The sequence below is a fragment of the Leptopilina heterotoma genome, unplaced genomic scaffold, assembly GCF_015476425.1.
Source record: "Leptopilina heterotoma isolate Lh14 unplaced genomic scaffold, ASM1547642v1 Lhet_31, whole genome shotgun sequence".
Classification (NCBI taxonomy): Eukaryota; Metazoa; Arthropoda; class Insecta; order Hymenoptera; family Figitidae; genus Leptopilina; species Leptopilina heterotoma.
The window spans coordinates 837,524-854,975 of NW_025111011.1; the positions used below are offsets into that span (position 1 = coordinate 837,524).

Here is a 17,452-nt window from a genome sequence, read left to right on the forward strand (position 1 = left end):
TGTGTCTCTCCATCTTTCTCTTTTCCAACCCCCTTCATCTCCACAGTTTCCTACTACCCTTCTTCGAGTGAACGTTCCAATCTTGAAGGAATTCGCGGAATTTTGAATTTAGCACAGCACTTTCCTGATCTGAAAATCCGCCTGCATATTTTTCCTCCTATCCACCTCCCCCTACTTTCTCAAACAGTTTCTCTACAAAAAAAAAGTAGACAAAACTTCTACCAAGTGCAATTAACAAATAATCTTTGTCGACGGTCAAAAATATAAATATATTCTTACGATGAGTACAAATTATTAACATTTTCAGGGTTACCACAAAAATTTTATTTTATTTTTCCCTGACTTTTCTCTGATTTCCAAACAAAATGTTGACTTTTTCCCTGACCCTAAAGAATATTCTGATTAACAGCATGTGACTGTTAGAAATTCAATGGTAATTTTTTCGACCACTTTTCCCTTTAAATATTTTATAAATTGAGTTGAAAATTTGAAATTTTGTAAGAAAGTCTAAAATATAATAAAGAAGGGCAATGATGTACAAAAGTTTTAATACTTTAAAAATGAATGAATGAATGAAAAATAACAATGATTATAGATGCTCAAAAAAATGTTACATTACATTTATTTACGAATTTCTTTAATTGTAAAATTATTCGAAAACATCAATAACTTCTTTTTTAAATAAATATTTAATCAACAACTTATAAGAATATTATTATAAAACATAAAGTATTTTTAACTTTAAAATTCTTCTATAAATCCATTAGTTTTAGTAATTAAATTGTCAAAAATTCCAAATTCAAACCTTTTTGAAATTCAACAACTTGCAAGAATATTATTATAAAACATAAAGATATCGCTTTCTTCATGTTTTCTAATAATTAAAGATGGCCGATTGATAACATCATTATTTTATATTATAAGAATATTGTTACTGTAACTTCTTCAAAATTATTTTCATCACTTCAAACTCAGTTATTTTCTAAAATTTTTAACTAAACTTCTTCTTTAAATCAATTATTTTTAATTATTTTCGAAAAAGTTCCTTGAGAATTTTCAACTCCATTTGATTACAATTCAATTTTACGAAATATTGATTATTCGAAAATTCTTCAATTAAATATAATATATTAGAAAATAAAAACTTCAAATAATTACAAAAAAAATTCAATTAAACTTTTTAAAAAAAAATTAATTCTACATGATTCTTAGTTAATACTTAAAAGTATGCAAAATTTAAATTTTCAAAAGATTTTAAATTGAAAAATTTTCAAAATTTATTTCATTCTAAACATTTATGCTGTAATGCTTTTAATATTCAATTATTATCTAAAATTCTAAGTAAAATTCATTTAAAAATCAATTTTTATTAGAAAATTCTCCGAGAATTCATTTATTTAAGGGTCATTCTCACAATCGGGACACATGACACATACATTAGATTTTTAAAAATAAATAAAAATAATTTTTCAAAATCTTTACGTCCTAATAATAGCATTCATCATGATTTAATCGGATCCTATGAAAAATAAATCGAAAATTTGAAATATTTAAAGATACACGTGTTTATATAGCATAAAAACTCCCCTCCGTTACCGTTCATGAAGTAACCCAGGCGCGAAGTGACGCCGAGTTCAGGCTTTATAAAGATTGGCCGAGCATTGGTCAACATTGATTGAGCATGAGTGAATCAGCGAGAGCAGGACTGATCGAAGCTTTAATGTAACACCGATTCCAGACTGCAGCGCGAGCCTTGATTCAGCATTGGACACCAATGCTCAATCAATGCTGCGGACGCCTAATGCAGGACTGAAACAAGACTGCTTCCACTGTTCCCAAATTTACTCGTTTCTCACGTTTATTCAATATAATGTGAATATATGAATTATTAATAATAATAATAAATATTATTGTTATTATTTTAATTCATGTGCGTATATATACATATATATTTAATGACAATAAGTTATTATTTGTAATAATTATATTATTTTCATATAAATAAGAATATATTACTAACAATAAATATCATTTGAATAGTAATTTTAAAAAAATAATTTTAGTAAAAAAGACAATTTTTCTGTTAATCGTTACATTTTTTTCTTGATTTTTAACAGACTTTTAACATTATTTATAAACATGTTCACATTTTTTATTCACAACACAACACACAATTTTATTATTTTATATGACGCTTAAAACAAAGAATGAAAAATATTCGCTCGCATGTGGGATCGAACTCACGCCCCCCGCCCCTAACGCATACCGGAAGTATCTAACGCACGCATTTAAACCGCTCGGCCACAGAAGGCTTCTCGCCTAATCTACTATATCAATGCCAGTGCCGTCACTCAACATGGGATACCAATGTTCGTCCCATGCTCGATTCAAGACTCGGTCAATCTTGATACAATATTCAGTTTCTTTATTACCGTGTGCACTGTACAATATTATCTATAAATATTTATAAATTATTTAATATTAAAATATTTTTTCTGATAATTTTATAAGTTAAATTATATATTATTTTTTTTCTCGCACAGTGTCAAATTATTATTTTCAAATTCAAGAGTTTCGTTTATCTGAAAAATTTTCAGTGAAAAAAATGTTCATTAGGTAGTGATAAATATTTATGCTTAGTAATTTTACACTAGGATTAACTGTTTACTGAATATTATCAAAAATATATTTTTCGTCAAACGCGCGCGACTAAACACAAATACCACCATCCCATCTACTCAATGCTTTCCCCTCATGACGTCACAGGCGGGGAGTGTATTGAGTAGATGGGATGGTGGGAGCACGACAATCGCAACGTCACGCTGTAAAGTCTCAAGGTTATTTGTGTTTAGTCGCGCGCGTTTGACGAAAAATATATTTTTGATAATATTCAGTAAACAGTTAAACCTAGTGTAAAACTACTAGGCATAAATATTTATTACTACCTAATGAACATTTTTTTCACTGAAAATTTTTCAGATAAACGAAACTCTTGAACTTTGAAATAATAATTTGACACTGTGCAAGAAAAAAAAAATAATATATAATAATTTAACTTTATTGATATGAATCTTATATAATTAATATAAATATTATACACTAAATAAATATTAATATTTATTTACCAATTGATATCTTAATAATAATAATAATAATTCTTATTATATTATTTAATAATAATTAATAATAAGAATAATAATTTTTAAATAGTATAAAAAATTACTAAAAAATATCAGATAATAATATTTTAATATTAAATAATTTATAAATATTTATATCTAATTTATATCTAATATTGGTAAGTGCACACGCACGGTGAGCTTGGATGAAATTCAACCCAAAAGTCATGACCCTTTCTGGTTTATTTTTGATATCATTTAAGTGATGTCTAATAATCATTTTAAGATAAAAATTAAAATAATCGTTGGAGGGAAACTCAAATTATATTGATTTTTTAATTTTTTTCTAGGTTATTGTACATATTTTCTGAAGGATAATGTTTTAAACAATATTTATTGCTTCAAAAGATATCTTTTAACATTAAAAAACATTCTATTTAGTAAAAACAATATTTTAATATTTATAAAGCTAAAAAATTGTCGAAAAAGTCGAAAAAGTGTGAATTTTTTCGTTTTTCTGAAAATTACTCTTTCATAAGTCATTAAACACTACTATTATGCAAATGTAAATTAAAGTACATAAAATTTCCTGGAAAACTAAACAAGAAAAACTATTCTATCTATTGTCGTTACAGAAATATGATGATTTAAAGTTCGTTTTTAATGAAAAAGTAATTGAAATTTGTCATTAAGTCCAGTTTCTTTGGTGAAATCTTTTTTCTGGACCTTACTTGAAAACCATATAATAATAATTATGTTTAAAAAAGTTTAATTTTAAACAATTTTAAATAAATAAACTTTTTATTGAACTAACAGAAATCATGTTCATTTATTTTAGAAAATTCAACGAAATTCCATTAACGATTTTTAATTTAATAGTATATATATTTAATATATTTAATAGTATATTTATTTAATAGTAGTGTTTAATGACTTATAAAAGAGTAATTTTCAGAAAAACGAAAAAATTCACACTTTTTCGACTTTTTCGACAATTTTTTAGCTTTATAAATATTAAAATATTGTTTTTACTAAATAGAATGTTTTTTAATGTTAAAAGATATCTTTTGAAGCAATAAATATTGTTTAAAACATTATCCTTCAGAAAATATGTACAATAACCTAGAAAAAAATTAAAAAATCAATATAATTTGAGTTTCCCTCCAACGATTATTTTAATTTTTATCTTAAAATGATTATTAGACATCACTTAAATAATATCAAAAATAAACCAGAAAGGGTCATGACTTTTGGGTTGAATTTCATCCAAGCTCACCGTGCACGGTAATAAATAAACTATCAAGATTGATTCAAGATTGAATAAAGACTGGATGTTGAAGCTCCACTCACGAAGATTGACCGAGTCTTGAATCGAGCATGGGACGAACATTGGTGTCCCATGCTGAACCAATATTGAGTGACAATGATATAAAGACTGCTCCAACTCTGGGTTACCCACGCTGGGCGTTCAAGACTCAGTCAAGTTTCAACCCATCGTCAGCACTGGTCTTTCGCGCCTGGGAAGTTTCATTTATAGAAAAGGTATTATATTAATTCTGTAATACAAAAAAATCTTTTGCCCGGTAATATCTACTTATTATTTTATTTCTAATTGAATCATGAAAAATAAAGTAAAATATTTGTTAGTTATTTTTACCTAGAATTAAGGTATTAGTCGCGTAAAATGGTTTTCGTCAGATTTTTTTCAAATTTTGCATACTTATTCCTGAAGTATTTATCTACAGAATGAGACCAATTTCATTAATTTCGACCGTTTCAAAGCTTCAAAAAATGAATTCAAAGTTCATACATTTTGCATGGAGGGAGCACCCAATGCATGCATTAATTTTGTTTAATAATTATTTATATGATAACTAATCGTCAGATTTTGAAATAAAACTACCAAAGTATTCAATTAGATGAAACAAATGAATAGAAAAAACATGACATTTTTTGACCGCGCCAAACTATAAATATATTGACAGAAAGTTAAAAAAATACCTAAATTATATGAATTTCCATACGAACGAATAGAGTGGGGAGTTAAACTATCTCTCTCACTCTCACTGCCCCACTCTAGTAAGCGGCCCGGTAAATTTTTGACCAGAGCCAACTGCTCGACTAATACCTTAAATTAGTTTTGTACAGAAATAAAACTCCCCTCCGTTACCGCTCACAAATATAATTATAAAATATAAACAAAAACGATAAAATATTAATAAATACATCAAAACTCTTTGTAGTGTCAGTATAGTTATGGTTATTGCATAAAATGATGAAACAAAATGAAAACAATTAGTTTTAAAAGAATCTTTAGTTTGTCAGTGTTCATCGACACAATAAAAACTCCCCTCCGTTACCGCAGTAAATTTAGTTTTTAGGACGTAAATAATAATAATTTTTAATAATCTTTAAAACATTGTTTTATTTAAAAACAAAGAAAACAAATGCTGTCATTAATTTATTTATAATATTTATTTTTTTTATATTAGAATCATAACATTTTGAAGCTGTATAATGGAAGAAAACTCCCCTCCGTTACCCATGGTACTCTCTAAATCTGAATATGTGAAAATTCACATATTTGTACGTTATAAGTCGTCTTCTCGATGAATAAGTGCATATACACTTATAATAAGTGAAATTTCACTCAGAATAAGTGAAAAATTCACTTATTTATAAGTGTATATGCACTTATTGATCGAGAGGACGACTTATAACGTACAATAAGTGAAATTTCACATATTCAGATTTAGAGAGTATATTTCCATTACACAGCACGTAAATTACAGACTTTATTAATCATCGGATTCGCCTGAAAATCGTTACTCGGGGGTTTTTAGAGTTGCTGATTACGAATATGATAATAATTTTTGAAAATTCAAAATGGCGGATCCAACATGGCGGACAATTTTTTAAAACATTCATCGGATTTGCTTGAAACTCGTTACTCGGGGGTTTTCGGGGTTGCTGATTACGAATCTCATGTCAGTTTTTGAAAATTCAAAATGGCGGATCCAATATGGCCGACATTTTTTTTCAAAACTGCTCAGATTTGCATAAAATTTGTTACTTGGTGGTTTTCGGGGTCGCTGATTACGAATCTGTTATTAGTTTTTAAAAATTCAAAATGGCGGATCCAACATGGCGGACACTTTTTGAAAAATTCATCGGATTTCCTTGAAACTTGTTATTAGGGGGTTTTCGGGGTCGCTGATTACGAATTTTGGGTCAGTTTTAAAAAATTTTAAATGGCGGATCCAATATGGCGGATAATTTGAAGATTGATGCTATTCGATAGAAATTCGTTCCTCAGGGGTTTTTGGGGTCGCTGAATTCGAATTTGATGTTTGTTTTTGATAATTGCAAATGGCTGATCTAGTATGAATAATTAATTAGATTGACTTAAAACTTGTCGCTCTGGGGATTTCGGGATTTTGAATTTTCAAAAACTGACATCGGATTCGTAATCAGCAACCCCGAAAACTCCCGAATAACGAGTTTCAAGCATACCCGATGAATTTTTGAAAAAAGTGTCCACCATATTGGATCCGCCATTTTCAATTTTCAAAAACTATCTTGAAATTCATAATCAGCAACCCCGAAAACCCCCGAGTAACGAGTTTCAAGCAAATCCGTTAAATTTTTGAAGAAAGTGTCTGCCATATTGGATCCACCATTTTGGATTTTGAGAAACTGACATCGGATTCGTAATCGGCGACCCCTAAAACCCCTGAGTAACGAGTTTTAATTAATTTTCATCAATTTTGAAAACCATTTAGCTGCGAGAAATTTTCAACAAAAATTCTGATTAAAAAACATTAATTTTTAATAATAATGTTGATAAAGATTGTAACCACGTATTTTATAGGCTTATTAGGATCCCCCTTTTGCCAAAGGACTAATAATAAAAGTGAATTTTCAACTTTTTTTAAAATGAAATTTCAATTCTGAATTTGTTCCTTTCTAGAGATTGACCCTTAAATACAAAAATAAATAATTTATTTAATAATTGAATGTTTCCAAAAATTGAATTCTCATATAGAATTTTATCAACAAATTTTTAAATAATTGAATTCTTTCGACGATTTTTAATAAAATTTTTAAAAATAATTGCATTTTTCAGGGAATTTGTTTAAAATTATATAAAAAATATTTAAAATTCTGAGATACGTTCTATTATTTACAAAAATAATTAATATTGAATAAACTTTTACGTCCGAGTTAAATTTTAATTGGAATAGTAGGTAAAAAAATTGTTTACACGAATACATTCGAACAAGTGGTTTTTTAATATAATAATGTACTAGCTGTCGTACCCGTCTTCGACGGGTTGTAGTTTCTGATAATGCACTTAACAGTGTATCTACCAACCTAGAAAACCGGAAAATAGCCGGGAATTTGATTTGACAGGGAAAAAATAATAATTAGTTACTATTGTCTATTTCATTAGGAAAATAATACCATTTGAAACAGTGACCGACTTTTTATTATCAAATTAGTTATTTTTAACTAATTCAAATGCAGAAAACAATATTTCTCAATTTGTAGTACTGCAATCAATATAATGTATTAAAATAAATCTAAAATTTCCTCCAGTTTTTTGAGTTATAGTACAGTCTAATTCGAACTAATTGTATAGCAAGTAGATCCAGTTTTTCTTGGTTACATTAAATTCCCTGATATTTTACGTCTTTTCTGGTTGGTAAGCACCCTGTTAAATGTATTATTAAAAAAAACCCGTCCAGTAAACCAGGAAAAATTTGGACAAAGCCGGAAATTGTTTTAAACCAAAATAAACACCGTGTTTAACTTTTGTCTTTACATTGATCAAGATATCTCTAAAAGTTAAATCAGAGAGCCCACAAATACTATTGAATTAAGCTTCATAGCAATTGGTATCAATTATAATTTTTTCAATTTTTTGATATTCAAAACATTTTTATACTTACATCTTCGTTATAAGAAAGTATTTTTGAAAAATTATGCTAAAATGTGACTAAATAACATGTAATACTCAACTATAGAAAGTTTAGAAGCAATCCATGAAAAAATATAAAATTTAGAAATGATTTGTGTTAAATAAATTTATTTATTAGAGTCAAGTATTTATTTAATTAATCCAATTAAGATTTATTTGATTCAACTAAATAAAATTATTTAAACGAAATAAATTCTTATTAGATCGAAATAAAAACTTTTTAAATAAGATATTATTTTTCAAATAATTATAATTACTTGAATCATATAACTTTTTTTAGTGTAGCTATAGTAAACTAAAAGTTATTAATGTGAACGAACATTATCTATATTAATAAAATCAGATTACTATCTGTACATTGCTCCAAACTTGAAAATTTTTATATATTTTTTCGTTTTGAGACATTAGAATTCTAAAAATGTAAAAAAAATTTCTGTCTGTCTGTCTCTGTCTGTATGCAAAACTTTGTTCGCGCATCAATTGAAAACGGTTCAACCAATTAAAGTGAAATTTGGCAGTCTATTAGGTATTAAAGTAACTTACAATCATAGCCTTATCCGATTAAAAAATATTAACTTGAACAAAAGTTATTACATTTTTCCAAAAAATTCAAAAAAACAAAAAAATGCAAATTTTTTATCTTTTGTAAAATGAATGAAAAAACTATCCTTAGCTAACTTTTTCAGATAAATACAACCCATTTCTACGATAAAATTTTTAAAAAAGATGTATTTTGAAATTTTTTTTCGTTTTTTTAGATCAACTTTTTTCTAAGAAAATAGTGATTTTTAATCTTTAAGCAAGCTTTTCAGGAAAAGTTATTAAAGTTTTTTATTTAAAGATCAGTATGTAAAGTAAAAAATTTGCTACATTAAACAAAAATAATTAGCTAAATGCCATAAAAAAGAAGGAAAAATGTTGAATTTTAAGAAATTCGGTTTTTTGAATTTTTGCTAATTTTCCATAATTTTAGATTTTTTACCGAAGGGTGGAGATAACAAATTAGGTAAAGTATTTTTTAAGAGCACAAAAATAATAAAGCTAAATGCTATAAAAAAGAAGGAAAAATGTTGAATTTTAAGAAATTCGGTTTTTTGAATTTTTGATAATTTTCCATAATTTAGATTTTTTACCGAAGGGTGGAGACTATTGAATAAGTAAAGTATTTTTTAAGAGCACAAAAATAATAAAGCTTAATGATATAAAAGAGAAGAAAAAAATGTTAAATTTTAAGAAATAATTATTAATTAATTAATTATTAACTAATTATTAATTATTATTAATTAACTAATTATTAATTATTAATTATTAATTATTAATTATTAATTAATTTATCCCGGGTATTTTTGATTTTCCGCAGATTGGTAGAAACATTGTTAAATGTATTGGTAGAAACTAAAACCCGTCGAAGACGGGTACGACATGACAGCTAGTGCTATATATTTTCAAAATTTTTAAAATTCAAAATTTATCTTTTGAAATAATTATTGTCATTAATTTTACTTAAATTTTATACACGGTTAATTTTAGTATTTTTTATTACAATTTAGTCATCAGAATGAAATTTGAGTTTTTCATTTTTTGATCATTAATTAATAAAATATAATAGCAATTTTGAATTCTGTGCAACATACTGACAAAAGTCTCATATTAATTATATGGATATTGTTAATATTCTGACCTAATAGAATTTTTTTAAGAAAGTAAACTTATGATTTCAACAACAAATTTTTATTGTTGACCTAAGAAATACAACCGTATAAAAATTAATTACAAAAAAATTTCAATTTTTAAACTTTTTAATTTTTCAATATTTAAATCTAACACTTTTTATTTGTTATTCAAAATTTTATTATTCTGACGATTAAATCTTCATAAAAAACACTAAAATTAACCCTTTACCAAGTTTAAGTACAATTCACTAAAGTATATGAAAAAACTAAAAATTTCGAATTTTCGAATTTTTGAAAAAATGGCATAACTTTCGTCCATATTAATATTTTTTAATCTACTATCGCTAGGATTTTAAGTTAGGCTAATGCCTAAAAGACTGCCAAGTTTCACTTCAAACGATCGAACCGTTTTTCCGTGATACGCGGTCGAAAATTTGCGGACATACATACACACATACACACATACACACATACACACATATACACATACACACATAATTTTCTTAATAGTATTTTCGCATTCCTTAGAGTGTAAAAAGAAGGAATATAATAGAAATTTTGAATTCTATGCAATGTACAGACAAAAGTCTGATTTTATTAATAAGGATTCGTGTAACAAATTTTTTTACCTACTATTCCAATTAAAAATAATTAATTTTTTGCGAAAAATTTTATAAAAAATTGATTTTTTTGAAATATTTTATGAAAATTGTATTTCAAAACATTAAATAATTGAATTCCAGCGAAAAATTTTACTATTTATGAGGAATTAAATTTTTACCATTTTAATTGCCGAATTTAATTAAAATTTTAATAATTTAATACTTTTATAAAAATTTATTAAAAGTTTGGAAAATAATTGAATTTTTGCGAAGAGTTGCACTAAAATTTGAAAATAATTGAATTCCAGCAAAGAATTTTATAAAAATTCTTTTAAATAATTGATTATTTTTAAAAAAGAAAAAAATTTATTTTAAATAATTGAATTCCAGTAAAAAATTTGATTATTTATGAAAATAATTAAATATTTGCAAAGTATTTATTTATTAATTTATAAAAAGTTTGTAAAGAATAGAAATTTCTATGGAATTATTACATTTATGAAAAGAATTAAAAATTTGCGTAGAATTTTATTAAAATTTTTTTTAATAATTGAGTTCTTTTTTGAAAAACTTTATTAAAATAGTAGATATTGAAAATGATTATTAAGTTGACGAAAATTTTTGAAAATAATTAAATTTAGGAGAAGAATTTTATTACTTTTAAAGGTAATTGAAATTTTGCCAAAAATTTATTTAAATTTTTGAACAACAACAACTGCGAAGAATTTTAATACTTTTGAAAATAATTGAATTTCTGTAATCATTTGCGACTTCTTCAAAATTCAATTTTTTTAATGATTTTAACTAAAACTTTTCTAAAAATCCAGTATTTTGAATAATTAATTAAATATATATATTGAAAAATTTAACTAATTTCATAAGATTTTGAATTATTAAAATTTTTTAAAAATCTACATAAGTTCATTAAAATTGCTAGTTAAATTCATTCAACATTGAAATTTTATAAGATTTCAAATTAAAACCGTTTGAAGTTCATTTACTTATGAAAATTGTTAACGCAACTCTTTTAAAATTGAATTAATTTTGAAATATTTAAGTAAAATAATTCATTAAATAATTTTTAAGTAATAATAATTTTGTGATAGTTTTTCAAGAATTAAGTTATTTAAAAAGAAATTATTGTCAGAAATAGAAAAAATTGAAGGCTTTGTATTAGAATTCGTGGTAATTTCATAGTTTATATGGAACAAACAAAAAGACACCAAAATTCAGAATTTTCTTATGAAATATAAAAAATAATTTTTTTCCAGTTTAATAAAAATTCCAGAGTTTTCCCTGATTCTGAACAATTCTACTTTTTCCTAACTTTTCTCTGTATTTCCTGACTTCCCTGATCTGTGTTAACCCTGATTTTCCTCCAGAAAATTTGCTTTCCTTTTCGTAATTGAAAATATTTTTCTAAAAGAAAAATTAAAAAAAAATTGTACTAATTTGAAAAATGTCGAAAGATAGAAAGAGAGAAGAAATTTGCCTTCTATTTGAATAATCCTTTTGAGAGGTAAAATACAGTAGCTTACAAATATTGAAGAAGAAAAATTTTTCTTGAGAATAAAAAAAAGAAGAAGGAGAAGGAGAAAGAATTTATTTTTTTATATATCAAGTGAAATGAATAGAGATGAAGAGAACATTTTCTACTTTCCCTGACTCTGAGAGCTATAAAACTTTTTAAAATTGGCCCTTTTTGCTGGATTAGGATTGCGCCTGAAGAATTTTTCCATTTATCGCTCCTTTTGCATGAACGCATACAAGAATTCAATACGCGAATATGGGTGTAGTTTCGAGAACATCCACCCCGTTGAATATCTAATCGACCGCTGTGCGTTCATGCATTTAAGGTATTGTCACCTAAGATTAAACAATACGAGTATAGAATTTCGTAACTAAGTTACGGCGACGAGAAATCGATTATTATTGTTAGATTCCACCATTTATATATAGTATAACAGATGCACACTTACAGTCAAAACTTCCTTCAAGACAATTAAATCAAAAATTAGTTTCACATTATTATGCACTGAAGGAAAAATTTACTATTGATTCCTGTAAACGATTACTTGACAACTATCAAATGAATATTTACCTGAATCAAATAATTTTTATTTTAGTCAATATTTAAAAATTTTTTTCAATATTTTAGTGACAATTTTAATCAATTAAATTTGAATTAGAAAAAAGTTTCCTAATTTAAATTAGTAGGAACTGAATTTTTGCTTTTCAATTATTAGTCAATTTTCAGGGTTGCCACAAAAATTTAATTTTGTTTTTCCCTGACTTTTCCCTGATTTCCAGACAAAATTTTGACTTTTTCCCTGACCCTAAAGAATATTCTAATTCTCTTTAAACATGATTAGATACTCAAAAAAAAAAAAAAAGTTTTATCGAACTTATTTACAAATTTTCGAACTTAACATCTTTTTTAATCATTATTATTTTTTCATAAGAAAAATGATTTCAAAAATTTCAAATTCAAACCTTTTGAAATTCAATAACTTTAAAGAATATTATTATAAAACATGAAGAGATGGATCACTCCGAGTCTTTGACTCGGACTGAACCATTTTTTCATGTTTTATAATAATGAAAGATGGCAAATTGATAAAATCATTTTTGATATTATAATATAAAAATATTCTTATTGTAACTTCTTAAAAATTATTTTCAATTCAATAATTATTTTCTAAAATTTTTAAATAAAATTCTAATAATTTATGATAAAGTTCTTTTGAGAATTTTCAAATTCATTTGAAAAATTCAAATTTAGTTTACAATTTAGTTTTACGAAATTTCGATTATTTGGATATTCTTCAATTCTACATTAGAAAATAAAAACTTGAAATAATTTTAAAAAATTGCAATTAAGCTTTTTGAAAAAAATAAATTCCATAGAATTTTTAATTAAAAGTATGAAAAATTCCAATTTTCAAATATTTTAATTTGTAACGTTTACAAAATTAAATTATTTCTAAAAATTGCAATTATTAGTAACTTCTCCAAACTTAAATCTAAAACTTTATATGAAATTAATTTTTAAATCAATTTTTATTAGAAAATTCAACGAGAATTCAATTATTCAAATACAAATGTAAATAATTTTTTGAATAAATGAATGTTTTTTAAAATTTAATTCTTAGAATAGAATTTTAGCAACAAATTTTAGCAAATAATTGAAATTCTGCATTGAGTTTTATTATAAAAATAATTGAATTATTAGGAAGAATTTTATAAAAAAAAGTTTAAAACAATTGATTTTTTTTTGAAAAAATGTATGCAAATTTTATTTTTAATAATTGAATTCCTGTGAAATTTTCATTATTTTAGAAGATAATTGAATATTTGCGAACAAATTTATTGAAATGGTTTTTAAATAATTGAATTCTTTTGGAAAATTTTATTAAAATAGTAGAATATTGAAAATCATTGAATTAAGACAAATTTTTAAAAATAATTAAAATTCTGCCATGAATTATATTAAAATTTTTTGAAAATAATTGAATTTTATTAAAATTCCTGAAAATAGTTGAATTTTGTCGAAGAATTTTGCTAATTCAATTATAAAGATAATTGAGATGTTGACGACAATTTTTTTTTTTTTTTTGATTCCTTGAAAATAATTGAATTTCTGTGAAGAATTTTATTAATTTTTAAAATAATTGAATTCTTGTGATAAATATTGTTGTTTATGAAAATAATTGAATTTATTAAAAATTCTTTGAATATAATTGAATTTCGGCGAAGAATTTTACCATTTATAAATTTAATTAAAATGTTGACAAGAATTTTTAAAAAAATTTTTGAAAATAATTGAATTTCTGGAAAGAATTTTAATATTTTATAAAATAGTTGAATTCTTTCAAAGAATTCAACATCATTAAATGGTTTATAAGTAATAACTTTATGGCAGTTCTTCAATAAAATTAAGTTATTTAAAATAAATTTTTTTAAAAAAATCCCTGATTTTTCCCTGATTTCCCTAACCTGCGGCAACCCTGATTTTACTTATTTAGCAAAAATTAGTATTTATTTGTAAAATTTGCTAATTCAAGCAAAAATTGTTATTTTTTGCAGAGTCAAAACGCGTGCGTCAACCGTGAATACATTTTTTTTATAGTTTTGGAAAAGTCAAAACATTTATGAAAATCTGTAGTTCACAGCAAACCAACCTACATCTTTATATTCCCGAAAAAAAAAATTTGTATTTCCAATTACAACCGGAGATTTTGAATTTTTTGTTGCACCGTTGCTCCGGTTGTAATTGGAAATACAAATTTTTTTTTCGGGAATATAAAGATGTAGGTTCAATGTATATTACATATAAATTTCATTAAAATCCTTGCCCTAGAAAGCATAAAAAACACTAATTGTTTATAAAATTGTTATTAAAAATTAAAAATTTTTCAAAATTTTTTTTCACAATTAAGTTTATTTAAAAGAGTGGATATTCAATGACTACCAAAAAAATTGCCATTAATTTCTAGCAAAACAGTAATGAGTTATTAATATTTTTCTTAAATAATGCAAAAATTCATTATTCACGGTTGACGAGTTTTGACTCTGCATTTTTACACCAATAAAAACTAGCAAAATAAATTTTAAGTAAAAAAAAATATAATGGACAAAATAAAATATAAATATTATTAAAAATAAATTATTTTTATTTTTCAGGCCAAATCACCCCAGCAGTAATGCCCCAATTTTTATTTCCCCTGGAAAATCACACAGTAATTCAAGGACGCGATATCTCTTTTACTTGTGTTGTAGAACATCTCCAAGGTTTCAAGGTACTAAAAAAAATCTATAAAATCTTTATATTCTCCAAAAAAACAATTTTCAAAAATCACAAAATCTTCATTTACAAAACGAGATAAAAATAAAAATTTAAAAAAAAATACAAAAGAAGGTAAACAATTGAAAATTTTGAATTACGAATAATTTATCAAATATTCATAATTCAACATTTTCAATTGACAATATTCTACAGAATATTAATAATAATTAGATTTAATTAAATAAAACTTGATCCGATTTTCATTTTGGTTTTTGGATCAATTTAAGTTTAAATCGATTAAAATTTAGTTAAATTAAAATTTTCGTAAACGTTTAATATTTATAAGTAAATTTTATGACAAATAAATAAAATAATTTATTATAAATTTTATTTAAGAATATTATTTCCAATTATAAATTAGTGGGAATTTAATTTTTAGGTAGCTTGGATAAAATCCGATTCACGGGCTATCCTGGCAATACACACGCATATGGTTGCGCAAAATCCACGACTATCAGTGACGCACAATGGTCATAACACATGGAAGCTGCACGTATCAAATGTCAACCAAAACGATTCTGGCACTTATATGTGTCAAGTAAACACTGAACCGATGCTCAGTCAGGTAACGAGATTAAATGATCAATATACTTCAAATAAATATTATAATAGTCAAAATTAATATCATTCATATGGATAAAGTGCAAAGGCGATAAAAAATCTAAAAACCGATAAAAATTAAAAATAATATTCTACTTTATTAATCAATTAACGCGCGGCTGACTTCTTACTCGATTTTTTTTTTAAATAAAATTATCAATTTTAAAAATAAATGAATAATATAATGTAAAAATTTTTAATTTAAATTTTTTTTCACAAAAATAAAATATGAATTGGAAAATAGTTTTAATATTATTATAACTAAAATAATCATGTAATTATATTCTGACAGAGGGAATTCGGGGAAAAGTCAGGGATTTTTATTAAAAGTTGTCGAAAGAATTAAGTTTTTAGAATTCATAAGAAAATTCTGAATTTTGGTGTCTTTTTTGTTTGACTTATAAACTATAAAATTACCACGAATTCTAATACAAAACCTTTTATTTTTTCAATTTCTGACAAAAATTTCTTTTTAAATAACTTAAATCTTGAACAACTATCATAAAATGACTTATAAATTAGTTATTTTAGTTTTTTTAGTTTTTTTTAGTTTTTTTTTAGTTATTCTACTTAAATATTTCTAAATTAATTCAATTTTAAAAGAGTTGCGTTTACAATTTTCATAAATAAATGAACTTCAAACGGTTTCAATTCGAGATTTTATAAAATTTCAGTGTTGAATGAATTTAATTACAAATTTTAATGAACTTAGATTTTTAAATAATTTTCATAATTCAAAATCTTAATTAAATTTGTCAATATAGAATTATTAAGAATAATGGATTTTAAAAAAAAATTTAGTTAGGTACAAACATTAAAAAAAATGAATTATGAAGAAGTTACAAATGATTAAAGAAATTTAATTATTTTTAAAAGTAATAAAATTCTTCGCAGAAATTCAATTATTTTCATAAATAATAAAACTCATCGCAGAATTTCAATTATTTTTAATACAATTTTTATTAAATTCCTCGAAAAATGTAATCATTAATAAAAATTTTATTAAAATTTGTCAAAAGAATTCATTAATTTAATTATTTAAAATTTTCTTAATAAAATTCTTTATAAGAATTAAATTTTAAGAAACGTTCAATAAATAATTTACTTTTGCAATTAAATAATTGAATTCCCGTAGAATTTTTTAATAAAAATTGATTTAAAAATGAATATTATTTTAAATTTTAGATAATAATTGAATATGAAAATAATTTAGAAGAAGTTACATAGTTACAAAATACTTATACCTATTATAAAATAATGATTTTATCACTCGAACATCTTTCATTATTATAAAACATGAAGAATTCGTTCACTCCGAGTCAAAAAAAAATATCTTCATGTTTTACAATAATATTTTTATGAATTGTTTAATTTCAAAAAATTTTGAATTTGAAATTTTTGAAAATCTTAATTCCTATGGAAAAATAATAATAATTAAATAGTTATTTAAAAAGAAGTTATTGATGTTTTCGAATAATTTTACAATTAGGTAAATAAATTTGTAAATAAATGTAACAGAACATTTTTTTAAATAAAGTTTTTTCCTTTATTTTCTAAAAATTAAAACATTTTCATTTTTAATTAAAATTTGCTATTGACACACAGAATTTGTAAACATTTTTTTTTCTTTA

The 17,452-nt window shown here is 24.1% G+C and overlaps 1 protein-coding gene across 1 annotated transcript in view; it reads left to right on the forward strand.

The window, feature by feature from the left end:
- The window catches only part of LOC122504694 (lachesin-like), a 280,358-nt gene that overhangs the window by 233,494 nt on the left and 29,412 nt on the right, over nucleotides 1-17,452 (forward strand). Inside the window, exons 5-6 of the mRNA XM_043615904.1 lie at nucleotides 15,059-15,174; nucleotides 15,601-15,786. Coding sequence (XP_043471839.1) covers nucleotides 15,059-15,174; nucleotides 15,601-15,786 — 302 coding nt within the window. The remainder of the gene's footprint in view (nucleotides 1-15,058; nucleotides 15,175-15,600; nucleotides 15,787-17,452) is intronic.